General features: G+C 42.9%; 3 protein-coding genes across 4 annotated transcripts; 1 reads left to right on the top strand and 2 right to left on the bottom strand.

The window, feature by feature from the left end:
* Nucleotides 1-947: 947 nt before the first annotated feature.
* Nucleotides 948-6,372, bottom strand: echs1 (enoyl CoA hydratase, short chain, 1, mitochondrial). Its single transcript, XM_088915372.1, has 8 exons — nt 6,195-6,372; nt 5,626-5,823; nt 5,120-5,247; nt 4,845-4,944; nt 3,148-3,252; nt 1,961-2,080; nt 1,488-1,555; nt 948-1,402 (listed from the first exon to the last, which is right to left on the bottom strand). The coding sequence occupies exons 1-8, from the start codon at nt 6,283-6,285 to the stop codon at nt 1,337-1,339; spliced, it is 876 nt and encodes a 291-aa protein (XP_088771498.1). The 5' UTR covers nt 6,286-6,372; the 3' UTR covers nt 948-1,336.
* Nucleotides 6,373-10,933: 4,561 nt separating this feature from the next.
* On the top strand, nt 10,934-13,262 carry sprn (shadow of prion protein). Its single transcript, XM_088917712.1, has one exon. It carries the CDS (start codon nt 10,943-10,945, stop codon nt 11,354-11,356), a length of 414 nt encoding a protein of 137 aa, XP_088773838.1. The 5' UTR covers nt 10,934-10,942; the 3' UTR covers nt 11,357-13,262.
* Nucleotides 13,263-13,580: 318 nt separating this feature from the next.
* mtg1 (mitochondrial ribosome-associated GTPase 1) lies at nt 13,581-21,826 on the bottom strand. Of its 2 annotated transcripts, none has more exons than XM_088917711.1 (11): nt 21,783-21,826; nt 21,259-21,323; nt 20,956-21,060; nt 19,954-20,040; nt 19,496-19,552; nt 18,974-19,064; nt 18,641-18,702; nt 18,371-18,467; nt 17,396-17,477; nt 16,068-16,180; nt 13,581-15,476 (listed from the first exon to the last, which is right to left on the bottom strand). In XM_088917711.1, the coding sequence occupies exons 2-11, from the start codon at nt 21,310-21,312 to the stop codon at nt 15,379-15,381; spliced, it is 846 nt and encodes a 281-aa protein (XP_088773837.1). In that variant the 5' UTR covers nt 21,313-21,323; nt 21,783-21,826; the 3' UTR covers nt 13,581-15,378. The 2 variants fall into 2 exon arrangements, with proteins under 2 accessions (XP_088773837.1, XP_088773836.1); XM_088917710.1 differs by having other exon boundaries at nt 21,668-21,825.
* Between the last annotated feature and the right edge of the window lie 91 nt (nt 21,827-21,917).

Genomic DNA, 21,917 nt, shown 5'->3' with positions numbered 1-21,917 from the left:
TCATTGGTCAACTAGAAAAAAAATAAAATGCTATATGCTGTACATAACCACTCCCCAAAAATCCTACATATCTGTGAGGTGGTACAGCCCAGAGGAAGGATGGTCTGTTGAAGGGCTTGGAGTTGAAGGCAACTGTTGTAGATTTTCAAGTTGTCACGCAACTTATTTTTGTGCCAATCTGATTTTTTTTGAGCAAAGGATGATTTTTCTGCGTGAAATTGTCAGTGAATGGGATTTCAAATGGATACTAGTAACTCTACTGCTGCACTGCAAACCCAAGACCAGCCTGCAGCTGCCTGGCTAGAGTCTGTACAGCACTTGTCAGCATTCAAATTCTCCAATCCAGGTTTCAGCTGGTTCTGCCTGAGTAAAGCACACTGTTAATGGGCTGTATATACTGTAGTCTGCAAAGGAACAAGTAATAGGTTTATTCCCTGCTGAAAAGAGAAGAGAGAAAACGCAACGTTTCAGCTGTGAAGCCTGTGAAGCTCACACCTGAAGAAGGCTTCACAGCTGAAACGTGTTTTCTCTTCTCTTTTCAGCATGGAATATTGTAAACCCATTACATGTTCCTTTGCAGACTATGCATGCTGACACAGCTACCCACCTGATATACTGTAGTATACTGCATCTCTCCTTAACATGCAATGCTCCATCAGTGAGAGTGCATTTTATGCAAGGATTTGCACTATTCTATCAACGCTACAGAGTGACAAATGTAAATGTTTGATCTGACACAGAGCTCCAGAGACATGTATTAAACATTAAATCAAATCAACTATGGATCAAAATGCCAAGACAGATGCTTTCAGTTCTTAGTGGAGATCTCCTCGGTACTGTCACAAACAGCTGTGCTGTTCTGCAGGGACATTCATGAAAAACCCACAACACTTGAAACAAAATGCAGCAGAAACTACCTGAAGAACACAACAGGGAGCGTTTAAATGTTCATTACTGGCAAATTTATTACCACAGGAATTATTCACAGCTGTGATATGTTTGTAAATGCTTCTACAGTAGTATTCTAGTTATTTTTTATATTTTTACAGGTAACGTGAAATCTCTGATCATTTCAAAACTGAACATTACTAAAAGCCCTAGTTAGTAAAACAGTTTAGGTTTGGTGTTCAGTAAACTAATCAACAGCTCCACGAGAAAAATATCTGCAGATGCAGGGAATTTCAGGGCTGGAACTGAGAAGATTCGCACTAGAAAACCACTGTTCAAAGGTGATACATTCTTTCAAGGTGCAGCTGATGGTTTCTTGACCTTTTCAATCCTTTTTCTTTTCCCCAACACTGTAATGATTAGTCCTGTGCTCAGATCCTTAGCAACACTATTTGTCCTTAAAGCTGGGTTTTCTTTTTTCAACAAAGGCAGTCATTCCTTCCTTGCGGTCATCCTGCAAAATACAGCAATCACATATATGTCTATCAGTGTCTGCCGACACAGAAAGAACTCAAACGCCGCAGGTGAATCTGACTCACCGTGGCAAAGGTCGCGTGGAACAGTCTCTTCTCCAGTCGATTTCCTTCCGCCAAAGTCAACTCAAAGGCTGGAACATGGAAAGTAATTACTTAGATTTGTTTTAATCAAGAATACAATTAGTGCATTTAAAATGGACATTTAATTTCCATTACAAATGCAGATTTTACTATACTATTCATTGATTAAACTGTAGCCCTCTTTACCTTTAATTTAAGATTATTAAACGCAAATTTTATTTAATAAACCACAGAACAGAAACCTCAGGACAGATTTATGACATGACAACCTGTTCAAGGTTTAAGCAGTCAACCAAAAGCATGAGCAACGTATCCTTTTACAGAATTACCATCACTAGTGCTTTACAAAGTATGCGGTGAAACACTGTATATTTGCAAAGATAAGTGGGGACAAGAGCCCAAACCAGCTGGCATCTCAGAATGTGGTTGGAAGTAAGCCAATGAAAGTAGCCTACCTGCGTTGACAGCCTCTTTGGCCATCGCAGACACAAGCTTAGAGTTCTCAGCAATTTTCTCTCCACATCTGATTGCTTCCTGCACAACCTGATCAGCGGGGTACACCTTACTTACAAGACCTGCGAGAGGGATAAAACCAGATCGTACATGTTCGCTTTCCTCACGGAAACACAATATTGCACCAACACACACAACGCTTTGTTAGTTGTGATTAGAAACCTGCACAACTGGAGGCAACTGTTGTAGATTTTCAAGTTGTCACGTGACTTATTTTTGTGCCAATCTGATTTTTTTTGAGCAAAGGATGATTTTTCTGCGTGAAATTGTCAGTGAATGGGATTTCAAATGCTTTGTTTAGAACTCTTTAGTTCTGGTTTCTGCGATATTGGAATCCCAGTTTTCCACACCTCTGGCCACATGAAAGTGAATTGTCATTTCAATGAAGAGTGTCAGGCACCAGAGATAGATTTCCCTAAAGCTTTTTATGGATAAATTTAATATAGGAACCCAGCACTGAACATTGCTTTAGGAAAAACAGAAGTACCCATTTCAAAATAAAATTACCATTAGACTAGTGCACTTAAAAGTGAGAACGGGAGTGTGGAACAAGCAAACCAGCCATGCTGGTGAAGCCAGTACTCATGCAGTACTGGCTCTGTCTCTAAAGGGAGGAAAGTGAGCCGGTAGAATAACTTCTCTCATGTCACAGCTGGATGGGATCCTTGGATCAATAAGCTACAAACTACCAAACACACCAGATGGGCTGTAATGTTCAATGCCCATTCTGAGCCTGAAATAAAAAGTGCACTATAGCAAGAATATAAAAATACGAATATAATGATCATCATGCATTCACTGCGCAAAATATAAGGAATTCCCGACCAGTTGAACAGGCTCTCTCTGTGACAGGCTGAGGCACTGTGTAGCGGAACTTGAGAAGCCCAAGGCAGACGTCCAGGACATTCTCTGACCAGAACAGCCCCTGATCCCCACCCTGTTGAAAACACTCCACCTGCATCCTAAGCACACCTGGAGGCCCACCTGGCAAAACAACCTTATTGGATCAGGCTGCAGACAGCTCCTCACCTCGAGGGTTCCCTGCTGCTCAACATCTGGCAGCACAGTTTTTATGTATACTGACATTTAGGCCCCAGCAACAAACAAGGTGCAGTTCCACAGAACATACCTGAGGTCTTAGCCTCCTGTGCTGAAATCCTGTCTCCTGTCAGGACCATTTCCATAGCCAAAGACTTCCCCACAGCTCTCGTGAGTCTCTGTGTTCCTCCGGCACCTGAGAAAAATGAATGCTGTGAATCTTAATGTGGAGAAGTTACTATAGATTGACAGTACTTCACATTCTTGTACATCAAATTTAAAGGTACCTTAAACATGCACACCATTATGATCCAAAATCATAATTACAGGAGCCTTTGCAGAAATTTAAGAAATATTTCTGTCCACAGCACTTATGCACGTTAACTAAGAGAGTTGTTCTGTGTTGCTACATTATTTGTGATCTGGAGCGTTGTTCATAAAGGAGGGTAAATGGTTTTCCAGTGGAGAGGATTATAGCAAGTAAAGATATGGGTTAGAAGGAAATCAACCTCTAAAAGATAACAGAAGAAATCTGACTGGAAGGCCACTGAAATTTGCTTTATTCTAACATACCTGAATCCAGCTACAACTACGATACTGTTCTCAGTTTGACAAAGATTCCTGTGCTCCACCATAGCAGTGTTTCCCAGTCTTGATCCTGAAGTACCCCTGCCTCATGTGGTTTTCATTCCAACTACTGTATACTGTGTTCATTTTGTTTATCAGGCCCTTAAATACACTCCTAAGCCATGCCACAGGTGTGGTTCATGCATAAATTAAGCAAATTACATCCCAGCAGGTTTAGTGTCACGTATAAAAATGCCAGACAGTTGGTTGCCCATAATTATGGCTGGCATGGCTGCAAAAGGACAGCTCAGTGACTTTGAAACAGTGGGGGGAAAGTGTATACTCCTGGATTCCACAGATATGCAAAGTGCAAAGCACATCAGGGGACCAATTCACTGCAAATTTTAACCTGGGAAGCAAGCAGCCAGTCTAATCAAGAACAGTGCTCTTTGGGTCCACTCATTCCCCTAGAAGGTAAGATGAATGCTTATTGCTGCTTAATGCTCCCAAGTGATCATCTTCACCCAATGTTGCTGCATGTTTCTTTCCTGCCGGGAGGGGCGTCTTCCAGGATGACAGTGTCCCCATCCACAGAGCACATGTGGTCACCCAATGGTCTGATGAGCATGGCGCTGATGTTATCCATATGGCATAGGCTTCTCAGTCTCCAGATCTGAACCCAATCGAGTACTCATGGGATCAGCTGGAACAACGCCAGAGATTGCAACAAGGAGTGAGTGAACTGACTTTGTAATGGAAAAATGGTGCTGCAGCCCTCCTGCAGAATTCCAGACGCTGGAAGACTCTAGGCCACAGTGCAAACAGGATGTACTGGCCGCGTGTTGAGATCTGACACCATATTAAGTAACTATACATTAGTGCTTCCATTTTTTTTTGTTCTCTACCTGTACAAAGTTAAGACAACTCACATTTACAGAATTTTCCCATTTTGAACTTGGTTTGTTGCCTGTTGTTTTAAGGTAATGAGTAAATCTGTCTTGCATAGTTTATAGAGTCCTGCATCAGTACTCTATACTACTCTTGGAGCTCTCAACTTTTAGATGTTTTTGAACTCCAAACAACAAACACTCCAATAATTCACTGTCATATTTTGTGAACTGATATAAATATACACAAGTTAAATTCAGTGCTGTTTAGTTAAACCGCCTCTTCATCAGAATACACAGGTTCCCGTCATCACCGAAAAAAACAAATGCTTACCAGGAATAGTTCCCAGGAGGATTTCAGGCTGTCCAAAGTGTGCTTTCTCCCCCGCATAAATAATATCACACATCATGGCCAGTTCACAACCTCCACCGAGCTTTAAGAACATAAATCACAATCAAACTACTGCTTTAGAACACACGTTTAGTAAAATGTCCAGAGAACTGAAGACTGCTTGAGAGTATTATAACATTCATGTGGACAGAAATGGTAAATATAGTGAAGAAATAGTTACTGGATGCCCTCTTACGCATTACAAATCACATACTCACAGCATAGCCATTCACTGCAGCGATGACGGGCTTCTTAACCGTCGAAAGTCTGTTCCAGTGGGCCAGAAAGTTACCACTGTAGCACTCCTGAAAAGTTCTGTTCTGCATCTCTTTGATGTCAGCACCAGCTGAAAAAGTTCACCGGGCCCGATTAGATATCTGACCAGGTCAGCTAACCCAGCACTAGGAACACATGCAGTGAAGAAGGCAGTTTCCCTTTGTTCCCTGATACCATTGTGAAGAATGTTCACTGCTACACCAACATTCTCAGATTCCACCGCCAAGCAGAGGAGACCCCTGGTCTAGTTAATGACCAGACCTGAACACGTTTTTCCAACACCTTTGAGAAGACTATGTAATGTAAAGTCTATTACTTAAAAAAATAAATAAAATTGAGAGGACAGATTTACAGACTCTTGACAGATCTGTCCCAGGTTTCTGCAATCCCTTTGTATACTTTTTTACAGAAAAAAATAAAAGTGGGAAATTTTCAACTGAGCTCTTACCTGCAAATGCTTTCTCGCTTCCAGTGATAACTATGGCACCAATCTGACTGTCTGCTTCGAATGCGTCTAAGGCCTGACCCATCTCAGTCATCAGACCATCACAAAGCGCGTTCAAAGCCTTGGGGCGGTTCAGCTGGATAAACCCCACATTCTGCTGTGACCCCTTCTTTTCCACTAAGATATACTGGAAGTGGCCACCTAAGAAAATGTTGATCACAATCTTCACGTTATCTGTGGTTGGATGTACTTTGAATGTGTCCTACATTTTACAGATTAAGCCATTATTCTATTCTGCAAACAGATCAGAAATAATGCTTCAGTTAAATGTCTATCTGCATAAATGGGTGCAAATCTAACTCACCCACTTGTACACAGAGGTCTTGGTTCGCCAACATATTAAAGATAGGGCGTAGCAGTTGACACGCACATTTTCCATTGAACAACAATTCTAAACGTTAACAATTTAAGAACCTAAGAATCTTATAACAACGAATTAGACTCAAGATTGCAATTCAATTTTTAACAAACAAGAGAGTACTCCGTAGTGGTAGTTGGTAGCGTACTCTTACCTGAGCTACAATTTTGCGCAGCTACAAATGTGTAAGGCAATGCTTTCGCAGGCTTTAAAAGCAGAGCTGCAGTTCTGCAAAGCGCTGCCATTTTAATTAAAACACACGATAATATTTTCACAGTCGCAACAAATGCTTGAACTTGACACTTCTTCGCAGGCAACCCACGTCCTCTGGAAAAAGTGAAACCACGCGATATTTCCCAACCAATGGGGATAGGGGCGTCGCTGATTTAACCATAGACCAAATTAATAACTAGATTTCCCCCTATCCGCCAATACTGACGCGGAGCCTTATGGGACCTGCAGAGTTCCGGTGTTCCAGATTTCCTATTCTATTTCTGCAGTTTTCTATTGAAGAATCTGGGTTTTATGTAGAAATTTCCTGAAAGTTCAGATATACATGTCATATGTCATCGAATCTGACACTCGCCTGAACTTGGCTCTCCTTTGTTACATGGCTGCTGCAAGAAATGTGTTTGTGCTCCATTTTCTGCAGGACGTGTCGTAGAGGTGTAGATTGGATTGCCTTCTCGGAGGGCTGCATTGGGATGGATCGAAATGCAGATTGAAATACTCCTCGCAGATCCGGCGTGCTGCCTGGCTGATGCTGAAAGTGTTCCCGTGTTGTCATGAACGAGAATGCAAATGGAGTAACAGGACATTTAACTTTACTTCAATTTAACGCGGAACAGAAATATTTTTCTTTACCCTTTTGCGCTTTACGAGACATTCGTGTTCGTCTATTTAGCGAAACAAGTTCAACTTGAAGAATATTTCTGAGTAAATGAAAATTTAAACGCCTGCATGTACAGTAGTTTGGGCACTGATTTCTAACTTTGAGATTGAAATAACTGGGAATGACTCATTTCAAGCGACCGAATAGTACAATGGTATTGTGGATTTATTTTTTTATTACATGTTTATAGTAATTATGTAACAGGTCCCATTAAAGAACACAAGCTTTGAAGTGCCACGTAATGTAGCTCTAAATTTAAACTCCTTTGCTGCGGCTGGATGCTTGTAGGAAGGCAGTGTACTGTATATTAGATTAATAATAATATCCTTACCCTTATATAGCACTTTTCTGGACACTTCACTCAAAGCGCTTTACAGGTAATGGGGATCCCCTCCACCACCGGTGTGCAGCCCCACCTGGATGATCCACCAGTCCTCTCACCACACACCAGCTCACAGTGGGGAGGAGAACAGAGTGATAAAGCCAGTTCAGAGATGGGGATTATTAGGAGGCCATGATTGGTAAAAACCAGGGGGAAATTTGGCCAGGATGCCAGGGTAACACCCCTACACTTTTCGAGAAATGCCCTGGGATTTTTAATGACCATAGAGAGTCAGTACTTCAGTTTAACGTTTCATCCGAAGGACGGCACCTTTCTACAGTATAGTATCCCAGTCACTACACTGGGGCATTAGGACCCACACAGACTGCAGGGTGAGCGCCACCTGCTGGCCCTACTAACACCTCTTCCAGCAGCAAATGTGGCTTTCCCAGGAAGGAATCTCCCCTCCAGGTACTGGCCAGGCTCACATTTGCTGACCTTCAGTGGGCTGCCAGTTGTGACTTGCATGTTGCTACTTAACTATTGAGAACGTGATTTAAAGATTTTCCTCATGTTCTGGTAATCTTGTAGGCCAGCATTAGCGGTGATGAATGCTTTTGCAGAAATAAAATACAAACCGGCAGTACTGCATTCCGTCTGGGGAGAGAAGCTACGTATTTAAAAAGACGAGCGTGAATTAAATTTAGAAATTGCGTGATCACTTTTCTTCATAGCGTATGCTGTGCAGAGCTTTGAATTTTGGATATACCATACCATTCCTGCACGGTGTGTCCGGATTACAATCAGGAGTGGGTGGGTGCAGTACCGTCTCTACACCACGTTGATGCTCAGGTGTGAGTGCACAAGCCTGCTGTCCTCCTCAACGCTGTAGCTTTTAGGAGCTGCTGAACATAGTCGAACATTTCAGGGCTTTCACCGCCATAGAGAAGCGATACAGGTTTACAGATATAAAGAGAGAGGGACTGTAGGAACACTGATATACTCGTTGGTCGAAACGCATTCAGCGGTAAGTAATTTTAGCTTTATGATGTTATCTATTTCGTGAAATGGGTATGGAGGCTCGGTTGATATTATTATTGTTATTATTATAGCACACAACTTCTCGGAGGTTATCTACAACCTACACATTGTGAAACATTATTTTTAAACACATCGATATAGTACACTCGTACAGCACAGAAATGGCGATGCTGAGATTCAGCTCCAGATGAAAGCTATTGTCTTGGTTATAATTTGTGACGAACTGTTTGATGTTTCTAGGACATCTTTAAGACAGCATCCTTAAAGCTGTAAAGAGCAGACTGCGTTATATGCAGATTTAATTAGTTTACCAATAATGTGTGGTTATCTTGCTGGGTATTGGCTGTGTAAATATTCAGACACACTGTAACATTGCTTGCAACATGTCTCTATTACACTCTTCGGAGCGGGAATGTTTTCCTCTTTTGACTCTCTGCAGACAATAGATCAGAAATCGTTTTAAAAATGATTGGGTTGCCGGCAGCTGGTAGGCTCCTGCGTGCAAATTCTTAAATTACAGAGGCTGATTTCAGGAATGCAAGAATGAAACGCGCCAAGATTTTTATTTAATAATAATAAATTCGGGCTTTTGCAGATGGTCAGATATGGAGGGGCTGACCTGCACAAGAGAGAGAAATTAACTCTCCCCACTCGTCACTAAGGGCTCTTCCGCGCCGCTCCCGTCTCTGTGCTCGACGTCCTTATCTCAGGTGCAGCGATACTCCGCGTGGAAGCGCGGTCGGTGGTAGGACGGTAATTAAACCACAGACCTCTCACTCTTCTGACCAACAGATGTGCTCTTGCCCGCTATCACGCATTTAATCCACTGATTGTTAGCGTCTTGTCGTATACGTCAGTTTATATTGATCTATTATTAGTGCTTTTCAACAAAGGTCTTCTCGTGTAGAAAGGGTCTGACCCCTTCAATCAGAGCAGGTCACTCTAACCGTCGCTTTCTGTCGACCCCGTTTCCCAATGCGGTCCTGTATCGAGAGCGGCGGCCAGCCCTTCGCGGAGTTCCACCTTCGTCTCTGACCTATTTCCAGCTTCCTCCATCCTTATTCACACAACAAGCCTGCTTCCCTGGTCCTCGCCCCGATTTCAATTAGAAACCGACACTGGAGCCGTTGCACTGGGTTTTCTTCAGTTCTGGATCTGGCCCATTTTAATCCAGTGCTCATAAAAAAAAGAGAGATTTTCTGCAAGCTTACTGGAAAATAGATTACACTGCGTCTTGCAATCCTTTGAGATTTTTCAGTTATATTTATAGCTGTACGAACTCGTTCTTCGTTCGCAGCATGAGTATAATTCATCATGGTTGAAGGTATATGAGCAACATAGCTGGGCACAAAGGTACATATCTCTCTCCTGAGGGCAAGTGTTATTTCCGCCCAGTGGGCTGCAGCACATCGGGGGAAGACACACTCCTGCGGCGCTTCTGCGACTCGGGTCATGAGCTTTGAAAGAAAACGGTTAAATCGTCACAGCTGAGCAAGTAGATCTTGGCTCAGTCATATTAGACGTGAAACCGAAGCCCCTGCAGGATGAGGTCTGGGATGTCAGCAGTGTCCGGGGCAGGCTGGCTACGTCCTGCACGCAGGGGGCTTGTTTGCCTCCCTCGCCGCTCTCCCACCCACACGTCTGTCATAGTGAGGAGATGCTGGAGAAGCCCACTGCCCAGCTGTAGTGGAAACCATGACCACCAGCTTGTGGGTGTCAGAAATCACTTAGGTCTATTTTCAGATTTCGGTGTTAGAAAGAATCAGCACTGATAAGATAAGATCGCTTTATTAGCCCTATACAATTTCTTGCATTAGGAATTAATCTTTTTCACATACCCCAGCTTGCTCTCCATGAGACACAGACAGGGAGAAAAGCTTGGGGTCAGAGCGCAGGGTCAGCCATTGTACAGCACCCCTGGAGCGGTTGGGATTAAGGGCCTTGCTCAGGGGCCCATGGAGTAGGATTCCTCTGCTGGCCGGGGGATTTGAGCCGGCAGCCTTCCAGTCACAGGTGCCGATCCTTAGCCACAGTGCCACCGGTCCGCCCCTCATCATACACTGATGAGTGCATTGGCAACCACGATGAAAGTAAAATGGACACAGTAACGCATTAAACCTCCAATCTACATCACAAAATAGTAGAAAATTCCAGGTATGCACAGTGCCATGTTATGAAATTCAGAACAAGGCAGGTGAGGTGAAGTGGCCTTGACTTGGTTTTGTCAACAAATACAACTTAATTACTAACTCTGCATGCAGATCATACTGGAACATTTCTGAGGTAAAATGTCTGCTGTACAACCTCTACTTATCCGCTTGTACATCACATTACAGTAGTCATTACAGTGACTAGTGAGCGGGAAGGGCTGCATCACATCGCTATTCGCTCTCGCCCATGGAGAGACCAGGGGTTTGCGACAACACCGCAGGACCTTCAGTACCTTCACAAAGTTAACAATTTTGTGCTTATTCAGAATTTGTCAAATTCTGTGGTGCTGTCAATGAATTTATTTTGTTTCCGAATTTATTTTAATAACTGGTCTGAGAAATTGGGACGGCAGTTCCCTCTTGAAAGATGAAGACAGTCCAGGAATTTGAGCAGTGACAGATGTCTTTCTTCTCCATTCCAGAGCGGGCTCTTCAGAATGAACAGAGCGATGGCGGCCTGCTGGACGCTCCTCCTGCTGTCGGCCTTCTTCTGCGACTTGGCCGTCTCCAAGGGAGGCCGGGGGGGCGCCAGGGGGGCGGCTCGCGGAGCCGCGCGGGGGGGCCGCGCGCGGTTCAAGACGACGCGGTACGGCTCTTCTGCGCTGAGGACGGCCGGGGCAGCGGCTGCCGGGGCGGCCGCGGGCGCCGCCGCGGGGGGCTGGTGGGCATCGTCCCGGTACCGCTCAGATGACGGTTCCGCCCGGTACCGGAGCGACAGTCAGTATGGCAACAGGACAGACGACGACTACTACAGCGCTCAGAGCCCAGCCTCCACTCAGCACTGTGCACACATCCCAGCTCTCGCTGCTGCCCTCTGCTGGCTGAACTTCGGCATGTACGTCAGCTCCTGAACGGACGCCTCTAAATGGAGAAGAGTCTGCCCGCCGGGTCAACTCCAGAACTGCTCTCTGCTAAGGGCCCCTGGAGTCACAACGTGCTCTCTTCCTTCAGAACTGCTTTCGTGTAAAATAACCGATACACAAAATGACACCACCTCTGACACAGCTAGTGTCACAACACAGAATCATTAACCAGGGTATTTTAAATATTCTTTACCCAAAGGCTTTGTATTATAACAACATTTGCACACAAAAAACATTTTTTTTTGCTTTTTGTAGTTTTTGAAAAGAAATGCACAATATATTCTTAGACTCACAGAATATCCATTTTCTCTTTAGAACGAACTCCCCAAATCTCTGTTTTTCAATATTTCCAAGCTGGGTTCATTTTTTTTTCATTTTATGCCTGAATCATGCTAGCTTGTTACTTACATACATAGCAAGAAAGTGAATTTAGACTACATCAAGGAAACATGGTACATTCATTCAAAAAGCCATAAAATATATACTGTTGGAAAAAAGAAACTATAGTTATAACTTATGTACTATCACAAAAAGTTGTCAATTTGTTTTAAGTTCTCTGACCAGCAATACAGCTTGTGCAGTGAAGCATTGCAACTTGCCAATCACACGAAAGCTCGTTAGGTGCACTTTTACCCAACGAGGTCCAGGTGGAACAATGCCTGATCAGGACACCTTTAAAAAGGCCTTAATTCAAAGCTTAGGTCACTGCAAGAAAAAGGCCACACTTTTCAGTTTTCTGTGCATTCCATAATGCCTCAGATGTCACCAGAAGCAAGGGAGAGGGCCATTGGCATACTGCAGGCAGGCATGTCAAGTGCCAGCATTGCCAGACACTATGGAGTAAACCTCTCAGCTGTGTCCCGACTGCAGAGAAGGTTTCAGCAGACCGGCAGGACAGATGGCCGTCCAAGATCCAGTTGCCCTCGAGTGACCACACCAGAGCAGGACTGGCACATCAGACTAGTCCTTCTGAGAGATCGTTTCAGATCTGCTACCCGTACTGCTGCAGAAACTGCCGGCAGACACAATGCCTGCATCAGTGACAGGACAGTGAGGCTCCATGCTGCTGGTCTTAGAGCATGGCGACCTGTCAGGGGCCCTCTGGTCCCACCTCCTAGACGTCACACCTGACTGGCTTGGGCCAGTCAGAGGCTGCGGTGGACTCCTCAGCAGTGGCATCAGGTCCTCTTCACAGATGAGTCACTCTTCAGCCTGTTCCACGCAGACGGGAGGGCCAGAGTGTGGAGGAGGAGGTGTTGCGTTTCTTTTTTCCATCAGTATATACACACAGTATAGAAATATAACTGTGGCAACCAATCTAAAAAACTACATTTGAGACTTGCTACACACAGCTATACAGGGGAAACATCTGTTTATAACACAACGTGATGCAGTTCATCCTTAGACCACTCTGTCGTCTCTGTCTTTCATAGAACTTCAACATTTTTAAGGTTTATGGATTTGTTTTTTTATCAGCAAGAAAGTCTGACATTAGACTCTTCTGAAATAAAGAAGTTGTGACAGACAGTTCTAGAATACAGTGCCCCTCGTCTGAGTCCCAGAAGCCATGAGCGCCCCCTGCTGTTTCATTTTCTCACAACATCAAGTCTACATCATCCAACAAAAGGGTTGACTGAGTTCGTTGAGGGGGAAATCCCAACACAATTCTCCTAAAAACTTGGCCGGTATCAAGTGACAATATGAAAACAGCAGAATGGTTACAAATGAGAAGCTATTTGGTCAGCGGGCTTGTTTGTTAGTTGTAAATTGATTTTAGGATCTCATCCAGCTGTTTCTTAAACAGGGTTGTCTTCAACAACATGGCTGGGCAGCTCGTGTCACACTCTCTCAAGCCTTTGTATAAAAAAATGACACCTGTTCACCATTTTAAATGCAGTTCCCTCTTGTTTGCTCCATTTTTTGTTTCACTGTTTTAAGGTTTATCTGCACAGTGTACCTCATTTGATGAACGTACACCGTTAGTCCAATTTATTACAAACCCTGGATTTCAAAACATGTTTGATATCAGGGGGACTTTTGTCAATGCACAGTTACCATGACCAATCTTCTGGAAATGATTGCCTAGCCTTGTTTTTTCAGAAGCACAATACAGAACCCATCCTACAGGAACTGCTGTCCTGGACCCACAGAGCTTCAGGACTGTAAATGAACTGAGCAGACTGCTGCACTGATGTGGGGTGATGAAACATTGTGTGTTTGTCTTTTCCAGATTACAAGATGTGTCTTCAGGGTTAAGAGGTGCGTAAATGAAATGCATTCAACACTTTATATATTTCCCACGTGCTTAAGTATTTTATTACATTTATCAATGATGGGGTTTGTCACTGCTTAGACCAGATCAGAAAAGGATTTTAAATGTAAATCTCTTGATATCGTTTGCAGATGTGACTTTAGTAATGTTACAGAATATGTAGTTTAAGGATTTCTTAAGACATTTCTAGTACTTCTGTCTTTTTGAACACCTACTTTAGACCTACGAAATGAGGAAATAAACAGTCAGTGAAAAAATGGGCTCTTTCTCAGCTCTTTACCATCTCGTCTGTGGTTCCGAATTCAGCTGCACACTACGGGAAGTGCATCTGTCAGAATTATTTAATATGCTCTGATCCACTGTCAATGAAAGGCCAGATACGATGGATTGTAATTTTTATTAGATTTGAAACTGAAATCTGAAGGTGAACTATTTACACTTTAACAGAAGCCACCCTCCGGGTGCCAAGACCTGGTAAACTATCGAAAGTGTTTTCATTACAAAAGCAATCCTACTTCTTAGCCTTCAATATTGAGACACAAATGAGTATAATGATGTATACTTCAATATTGACTCACAAATTTCTGCCTCACAGAGGTCTTATTGAAATACTGGTTTACAGTGAAGAGTTCGTCTCACCATGAAATGGATTAGTAAAACGAATGTTTGAATCTGTATAGTCCTAAAGGAATAACATAAAACTAGACCAATTATTGTCCAGAGAAACACATACAATATACATAATGTCAGATATCTAGCTTGCATCCAATGTGCTATACACCTATCACACGGATTGCTTGATTGAATAATCAAGCTTTGTCTCAACAAGCAATTGCAGAGGAGATATGATGCTTAAACCATGACCAATTTGTTCTGGTATAGAAGTGCTGGATGGTCTGGGTAGACATATGTCCCACTCTCTAATGTCTGTCAGGCTCTCATCTCAAATATGGCTTAAGAGGGCATAAGTGTTGAGAGGGGACTTCTTTTTTGCTTCAATAAATAGTGTGAACAGGTTAGTCTTTGGTATTAGAATACGAAACAAAAGCTGTTACTTCAGCAGTTGCTTTTGCTGATTTTCTGTGCATCAGACACAGAATTAGATTTAAAACACTGGCTTTTATCTTACTCTCTTTCTTAAAAAGAAGAAATGCTACATTGGACAATTATTTGAAGTTAAGGAATGCCATCTTTTAAACAAGTTTTCCCTAATGTTACTACTGGTAGTGTAAAAGACATTCTTATCAAATTGCATATAATCTAAATTACAATTAAACGAACCTCAATCAACATTATTTCTGGAAAAGCACCTTTCCAAAGATATAAACCACTGGCTTAATCTGCAGATCACAGAAATAGCCAAGAAATATATCACCGCCATGATCGCAGTTCAACAACACCCTCTTGAAATTATGTTACATGCCTGTCACAGCGCAACATAAAATGAATTATTTTCCATGATCAAAACACAAGCTAGGTCTCAGTGTGGAGAGGCTGGTTGCCTTGGCTACAGCCGAGAGCAACGGTTGTAAAAAAGACATCTTCTTCCCATGTTCAACGTGTACGGGTCTGGGTGCTCAGGTTGTCAGCGTGTTTGTTCAGTTTAGCTCCTGAAGGATGTGATGAAGCAGGGCTGTAGTCGGGCAAAGTGATGGCGATACCCCCGGAAAGATGCCCAGTGATGGCGATGCCACCACAGAGACGCCCAGTGACGGCATTACCACCAGAGAACACTGCATCAGTCCAGCATCACCCGGCCCAGATCCCCCTTCCTGAAGGCTCTGAGGAAGTGGTAAGCAGCAGCGCTGTAGTTTGGCATGGTGATGGTGATGTCGCCTGAGAGAAGACCACGCTGGGTATTGAAATCCATTCATCCATTTTCTAACTGCTTTATCTAACACAGGGTTGCAGGGGAGCCAGTGCCTATCCCAGCAAGCAACAGAGGCAATACACCCTGGACAGGACACCAGTCCATCGCAGGACAGACACAGACACGCACACACTCATACCAGGGCCCATTTTCCCAGAAGCCAGCTAACCTGGCAGCATGTCTTTGGACTGTGGGAAGAAACTGGAGCGCCTGGCAAAAACCCACACAGACAGAGGGAGAATATGCAAACTCTACTCGGAGAGCACCACAGGACTGGATTTCAACCCAGTGCCCCAGCGGTGTTAGGCAGCAATGCTAACCACTGTGCCGCCCTGTATGAGAATCAGAACAACATAAAAGTTAAACAAGAGGAGGCAATTTCGGCCATGTAGCCAGTCTGGCTATTAATCCCAGGATCTCAGTGGGGCAGCAGTTCAGTGTTTCAGATCTTTAAGAAGTCTTTGTGAAAACACCCGCACCAATAAGCATCGCAGGGAAACTACACGCCGAGATTCACAGAAGGGTGGTTAACTCCTGCGCATTTCAAGACAGCTCACCCACTCCAGTGATGGCCTTTACCCTCTGCGTCTTCCCGAGCTTCACTGCGATCTGCTTCAGGACGTGCTGGATGTCATCGCAGGGCTCCTCCAGCCCGTACTTCTCCACATAGCTGCCCGGACGACAGAGAGGACAGGGCCTGCGGCTCAGTTCGAAATGCCACGCCAAGCAAAAGAACTGACTGCAAATCACAACTGCAAACACAGGCCAGAAGAGTGACAGATAACCCACCGAAATCGCAGTTCATAGCACACTTGTTCTAAAGCATAGTAAACAACGGTATGAAGCAAGCAACAATCACAGGTACATCTTAAAATAACAAGAAATTACTTTAATCATGGTAAAGTTAGTCTTTAACAATGTAGCTCCCTATCAATAATGTAAAGAACTATACCTTTTCAGGATGCTTAATGCTTTCACTGTGTCATGAAGGAAGCATGTACTAACCCTCAAGATAACCACTACCCATAGGTCTGAGCGTAGTCACAGCATTTTAACTATGAGTGACATTTACTAATGCACGGCTTTTCCGTCGTAGCCTTCATTTGCATAATCGTAAGAAAATCACAGCGAGCTGTAGAGAGTCGCAGTGCACCCCCGTTACCATCAGTTGTGTAGTGTGACACCCCCAGCAACTCAGTTATAGTGCTCCTAACAGCCCCTATGACTCTCTGCGACTCGCTAGAATAAAATCAAACTGGTTTGATTTTCTCGTAACAAGTCGCAAACCGTAGGGGTGGGCAGTGAGCCAGATGTGTACTTGTGAGATAATGTGCCCATTATATTACAAGTTATAGCGCAATACTAATTTGTTTACAATATTTGTTTTAAAGCTGTTTTATATTTTTAACTGTGTTTTATTCTTGAAAATTGGAGCTATATTTCTGAAGAAGAATGATATTTCTGAAGATGTTTATTTGTGGAAAACAATGCCTGTGTGACATTTTTCAAGATGTTTCCGTGCGTGTTCTCCATGTTGTTTGTTTACTTTCATGCGGTGCTCCTCTTGTGCTCCATGTTGACTGGCGGCCAAAATGAGGCGACCTCGCGGTACTTTCGCGGCCCAATACGAGATTTGGAACCGCGATAAAAAGTCGTGAGGGAATCGTGTAATTAGTCACTCCCTGCGATTCCTAGTCATTTAATTTGACAGAAAAGGCAGCGAGATTCAGCAACTGCAGTTGTGAAATTTGACATGCTCTCTGACTAGAAGTTGTGTCGAGTCCTGTAGTGTGACGCCAGCTTAATACAACTGACCCTGGGTTTGATAATAATACCATTAAAAGTACTAAAAAAAATACCAAAAAAAAAAGAGATGGAGGTTTACCCAAATTTCTCCAGCTTGTTCAAAGTGTACAGTAAGTAATCAGCAATGATATCTTCACCCACTAAGTGATCCAATATAGTTCCTATAAAATAAACATACATTTAACACAGATTTAACACTCTAACACTGAACAGACCATCATTCAAGAGCTCAAATCTACAGAAGTGCTTTGATTTGTCAAAACTAGAGTAAGACAAGACAAGATGATGGGAAACATTCCAATAAAAAGTACAGATCAAAGGAACTGTGATATTATTACAGTGGCACATGAACTGTTACACATACTTTCCAAATGTTTTTGCTGTACTTTAATTAGGACAACAGTCCCAGATAGGCAATTCAGTCCAGTGAAGCACGACTGCAGTCCTGGAGCCCTGCAGGTTTTCTCTCCACCTCCTCTTATTGGCCTCACTGAGGTGATACATAATCATAACTGCACCAGGTTCGCACTTTGATCTCTAACCCCCACTGTGTGGAAAATATATGCGCTATACTGTATGTTAGCACAAAGTAGCCTTAAACTGAATTGTTACTCAAATGCAAGACTTGATTCTTGCTAATTCTTTGTGCTCTGCTTCCTTCTTGCCCTGTTATAAATGATCTTTAACTTTTGAAAAGAATGAACACATTTTTCCAAAGATCTTCAGTTATCTAAAGATACCTGGAAAACCTGGAAGAGTCAGGTCCTCCAGGACTGGAGCTGTGTACCAGTGCAGCTTGTACTGAACTTGGATGTCTGGTAAATCCGAACTGAATTACGGTTCACCGGTTTGATGTAAAAGAGAATTTGTTCTCAAGCAACATATCTGGTTTAATAAAGGATGAAATGAGAAAATGACATAAGGTACCAAGACACAATTTTATAACAGAAATCCCATCTGAATTCCCTACTCAAGATTGTGGCATAGCGTTCCAACATCTAACAGTATGACAGAACCTGACAGAGATGTACAGTAGAAGTACAGTAGTCCTTACCACACAGCGCCAGCTTCATTCCCGTTTCTATACTTTCTATTCTGGGAGGCAGGACTCCAGGGGTATCTAGCAAATACACAGCAGGCCTTTCACAGACCTGCGCACACAAGATTCATTCACTTCTGGACCAGGTTATCAGGACTTGTTAAAAGGAAAATACATAAACATTAAACAATTACAAACGCCCCTTGCTTTACCCTGTACAGCGCTCAAGTCCTTGACAAGGGTAGGAGGGCATTTGTAGTGGTTTTCACACAGAGTACAGCTTACCTGGATTTTTGTCAAAACTGCTCTGGTTATCCCTGGCTCCCCGCCAACTCTAGACGCTTTGCCTGAAAGCACAAAGAACACGCATCATCTGTAAGGCACAGAACACAACTACACACTTAACACAGTACAAAGATACTAAATATTAGACTACATAAGGAAGCACTCAGCACACTTTTAAGTAAATAAGAAACTCTTTAGGTTGTCATCTTTGTTGAGATGCATGATATAATGAAAATCAAAAGGTAAATACAGTCAATATACTAAATGGATATATATATAAATGGAAATCTTTCTTTTACTGTGAAGAAACCTGTTACTGTACATGTGTATTACCTTTTTTCAAATGTATTCTTCGTATGGCATTTATCAGAGAAGACTTCCCAACATTGGGCACTCCAATCACCATCACGCAATAGTCCATGTCCTAGAAATGCAACAATATTGTTCAGGCTCCTCCTCTCGCGAATTTCAGAGTCCAGACTATACAAGAAGTGTCACTTGCCTGTTGCTACTAAATGATGACAAAATTTAACATTATACCAAAACCTGACAGGTCTCTGCCTTCCAGACTTCAGCCATTTCTCAGGGGACTCATGGGTGGAAAATTAAGAATAATAACAACAGATAAACAGATTTCTACCACAGAAAGGAGCAATAAAAACAATAACGTGGCATTTTCCTCCATTTCTCTAAGCTGCTTCATTCTTAAGACAGTGTGAATATAAAAGTGCCCAGCACTAGTTTGTTATAATAATATAAAAACAGTAATAATTCCACTCGAAAGGGGCAGAGGCCATGTTATTACCAAATAGAACAGATCTCCAGAACCTAGACCTCAGCTGATGAGCCCCTCACCTCTGCCCTGTGGAAGCGAGGGCTGTTCTCGATGAGCTCCGTTACCAGGGGAATGACCTGGAGGGGCAGGAAGAACAACAGCTGGATTAACCCACGTCAATCTCGCACGATGCGCCCAGCTTTCCTGAAACCAGGCTGACAAATCTCACAAACGGGCTCGGAGGGAAAGCTTTCACAGAGCCACGGCAACTTATTTTTAACATTTAAAAAAAACATTTCTGGACAGACCCTTAACACGAGTCATTATACGGACAAAAAACAATTCGCAAGGATCCGCAAAACACACATTTTACGCGAGAGTTACTGTGCAATAATAGTTCAGGGCAGCCAGGTTGCACTCACAGGAATGCCGGATCATGTTTGTACGTAGTTCAGCTCTGCAGGACTCCTGATTAATTCCATACGAGAAACATATTCGAGGCTGTTTGCTTGTGCACTCGCCCTGCTGGGCGTCTCACCTTCTTGACCTGCTCACCCCTCTGCAGCAAGCAGTCGGTGAACACAACGTGCCTCACTTCTTCCTTCTCCAGCTGCCCCAGAATCCGCTAAGAGAACAAGGACACACGTCATGCAAACAAACTGTTTTGAGACACGGGAGGTTCATTCAATCTTGTTCATTAACATAAATTAGGAAAAGCAGTAATGCTAAGACAGATCACTGTGATACTCCACTAATTATAGAAACACAAAAAAATCTGTCCAATTTCACCCCTTATCTGCGCTCTCTTTTATTAACAATTTCTCCAGCCCTGCTCATGTTTCCCTCAATACCTATAATTTGAGAATGAATTATGTTACAGACTGTAACAGCTTCTTCCCACAGGCTATCAGGCTCAACACCCTGGAATCTACTTGCACCCACTCCAATTCCAGAAACAGGGTTTAAATCCCCCTAGTGTGTTGTGTATATTGTACTATGAATTTTCCTTGTAATTTGCACTGTCTGCACTTTGCACTATGTGTATCCTGTCTACAATGTCTATGTCAGTGTCCTGTCTGTATTTGCAACGTGGACCAGGAGGAACGAAATGTCGTTCCACTGTGTACTTGTATATGGCTGGAATGACAAATAAACGTGAACTTGAACTTGATTCATCTTTTAATCTTTTATGAGGAAGCCTTCTGAAACACTAAATACACTGTAACATACACTGCGTGCATGTCCATTACTGTTGTTTCTTGTTCACTCTAACAAGTTGTTTAACTAAGACCTTCTATAAATCCATGTTGATATGGACCATGGTGATATTTCACCTGTACAGGTTATACCAACATGTAGATAGCTTAATTACATTTAAAAGAGTCATGGACCTGTGCAGCTGTTTGACAGCAACATAAAACACTACTAATTATGGTCTGCAACCGCTTCAAAATTTACCCTTTATATAATAAAAGGAGAACAGAATTGCACTTTCACTTAAATTTTTACTCTTTAAGCACAAATCAAACCCATACTGCACCTGTTTGTTAGACAGATCTGCCAAGTCCATCTTATTCAGCACAAGTAAATGTGGTCTGATGTGTAAGCTTTCCTGAAAGAGAGGGTTCCGTCCAGAAAGCGGTATGTGATCTAGTTAAAGAATATACGCCACTGAGCATGAAGAACAAAGGCTGCATTCACAACATCCGGTAAGTAAGAAAAATCAGCATTCATCCATACAGGGGGACAGGGGGGATGAGCCTTCATCTCAAGGTTAAACACCAATTCTTAGCGAATTCAAAACTAAACCAAACAAAGTTTTAAACCCAACAACAAAGGATATTCTGGCATCATGGATTTCTATGATACAGTCCACTTTCTTCAGGCTTGCCTTCATTTGTTTGAGCCCTACAGAGAAAGACCAATTACATATACATGCATACAGAAAGTGAGGTTTAACAATGAGTAAATTTACGGACACTTCTAGTCAAAGGGGAGGTGCGATGCGACATTTTTAATGAAAAAAAGTACAGCAGTTGTTTTAGCGTTAAATTAAAAATATATATAAATATTTTCAGAGCCGACATTGACTAGAAAGCGAGCTGGGCACACAGAACAGTAACAGGCAAGCACTCCACTGCCCGGAAGATAAAACTATGTAAATAAATAACGAAGGGAAGGATTTCTACGCTCCAGGTGACCGAGCGCATTTACTGTAACCCTCTAATCCTTCGGTAACAAATGATGCCCACCTTTTGCCATGTGCCCGGGAAACCAGTGTGCAACGTCTCTGTTACCAAAGTCAAAAACATCCCTGAATTTTGCAGCTGAACACAATACTCGTTGCAGTCTCATTTTTAAACGTACTTTACGTCCTACCCAACACCTTCGTCCATGCTGAGCTATACAAGTGTTACATCGCATAAGCTCCGGGTGGCGTCCTGAAGTCGAGGGAAAGTGTTCCGCTCATAAAACATCCCCATTGCGGCAGATGGATCTACA

Source organism: Atractosteus spatula, chromosome 5, assembly GCF_055471065.1.
Source record: "Atractosteus spatula isolate fAtrSpa1 chromosome 5, fAtrSpa1.hap1, whole genome shotgun sequence".
Lineage (NCBI taxonomy): Eukaryota > Metazoa > Chordata > Actinopteri > Semionotiformes > Lepisosteidae > Atractosteus > Atractosteus spatula.
The sequence above is the reverse complement of the archived record's forward strand: the minus strand, read 5'-3'. Positions and strand labels throughout refer to the sequence as shown.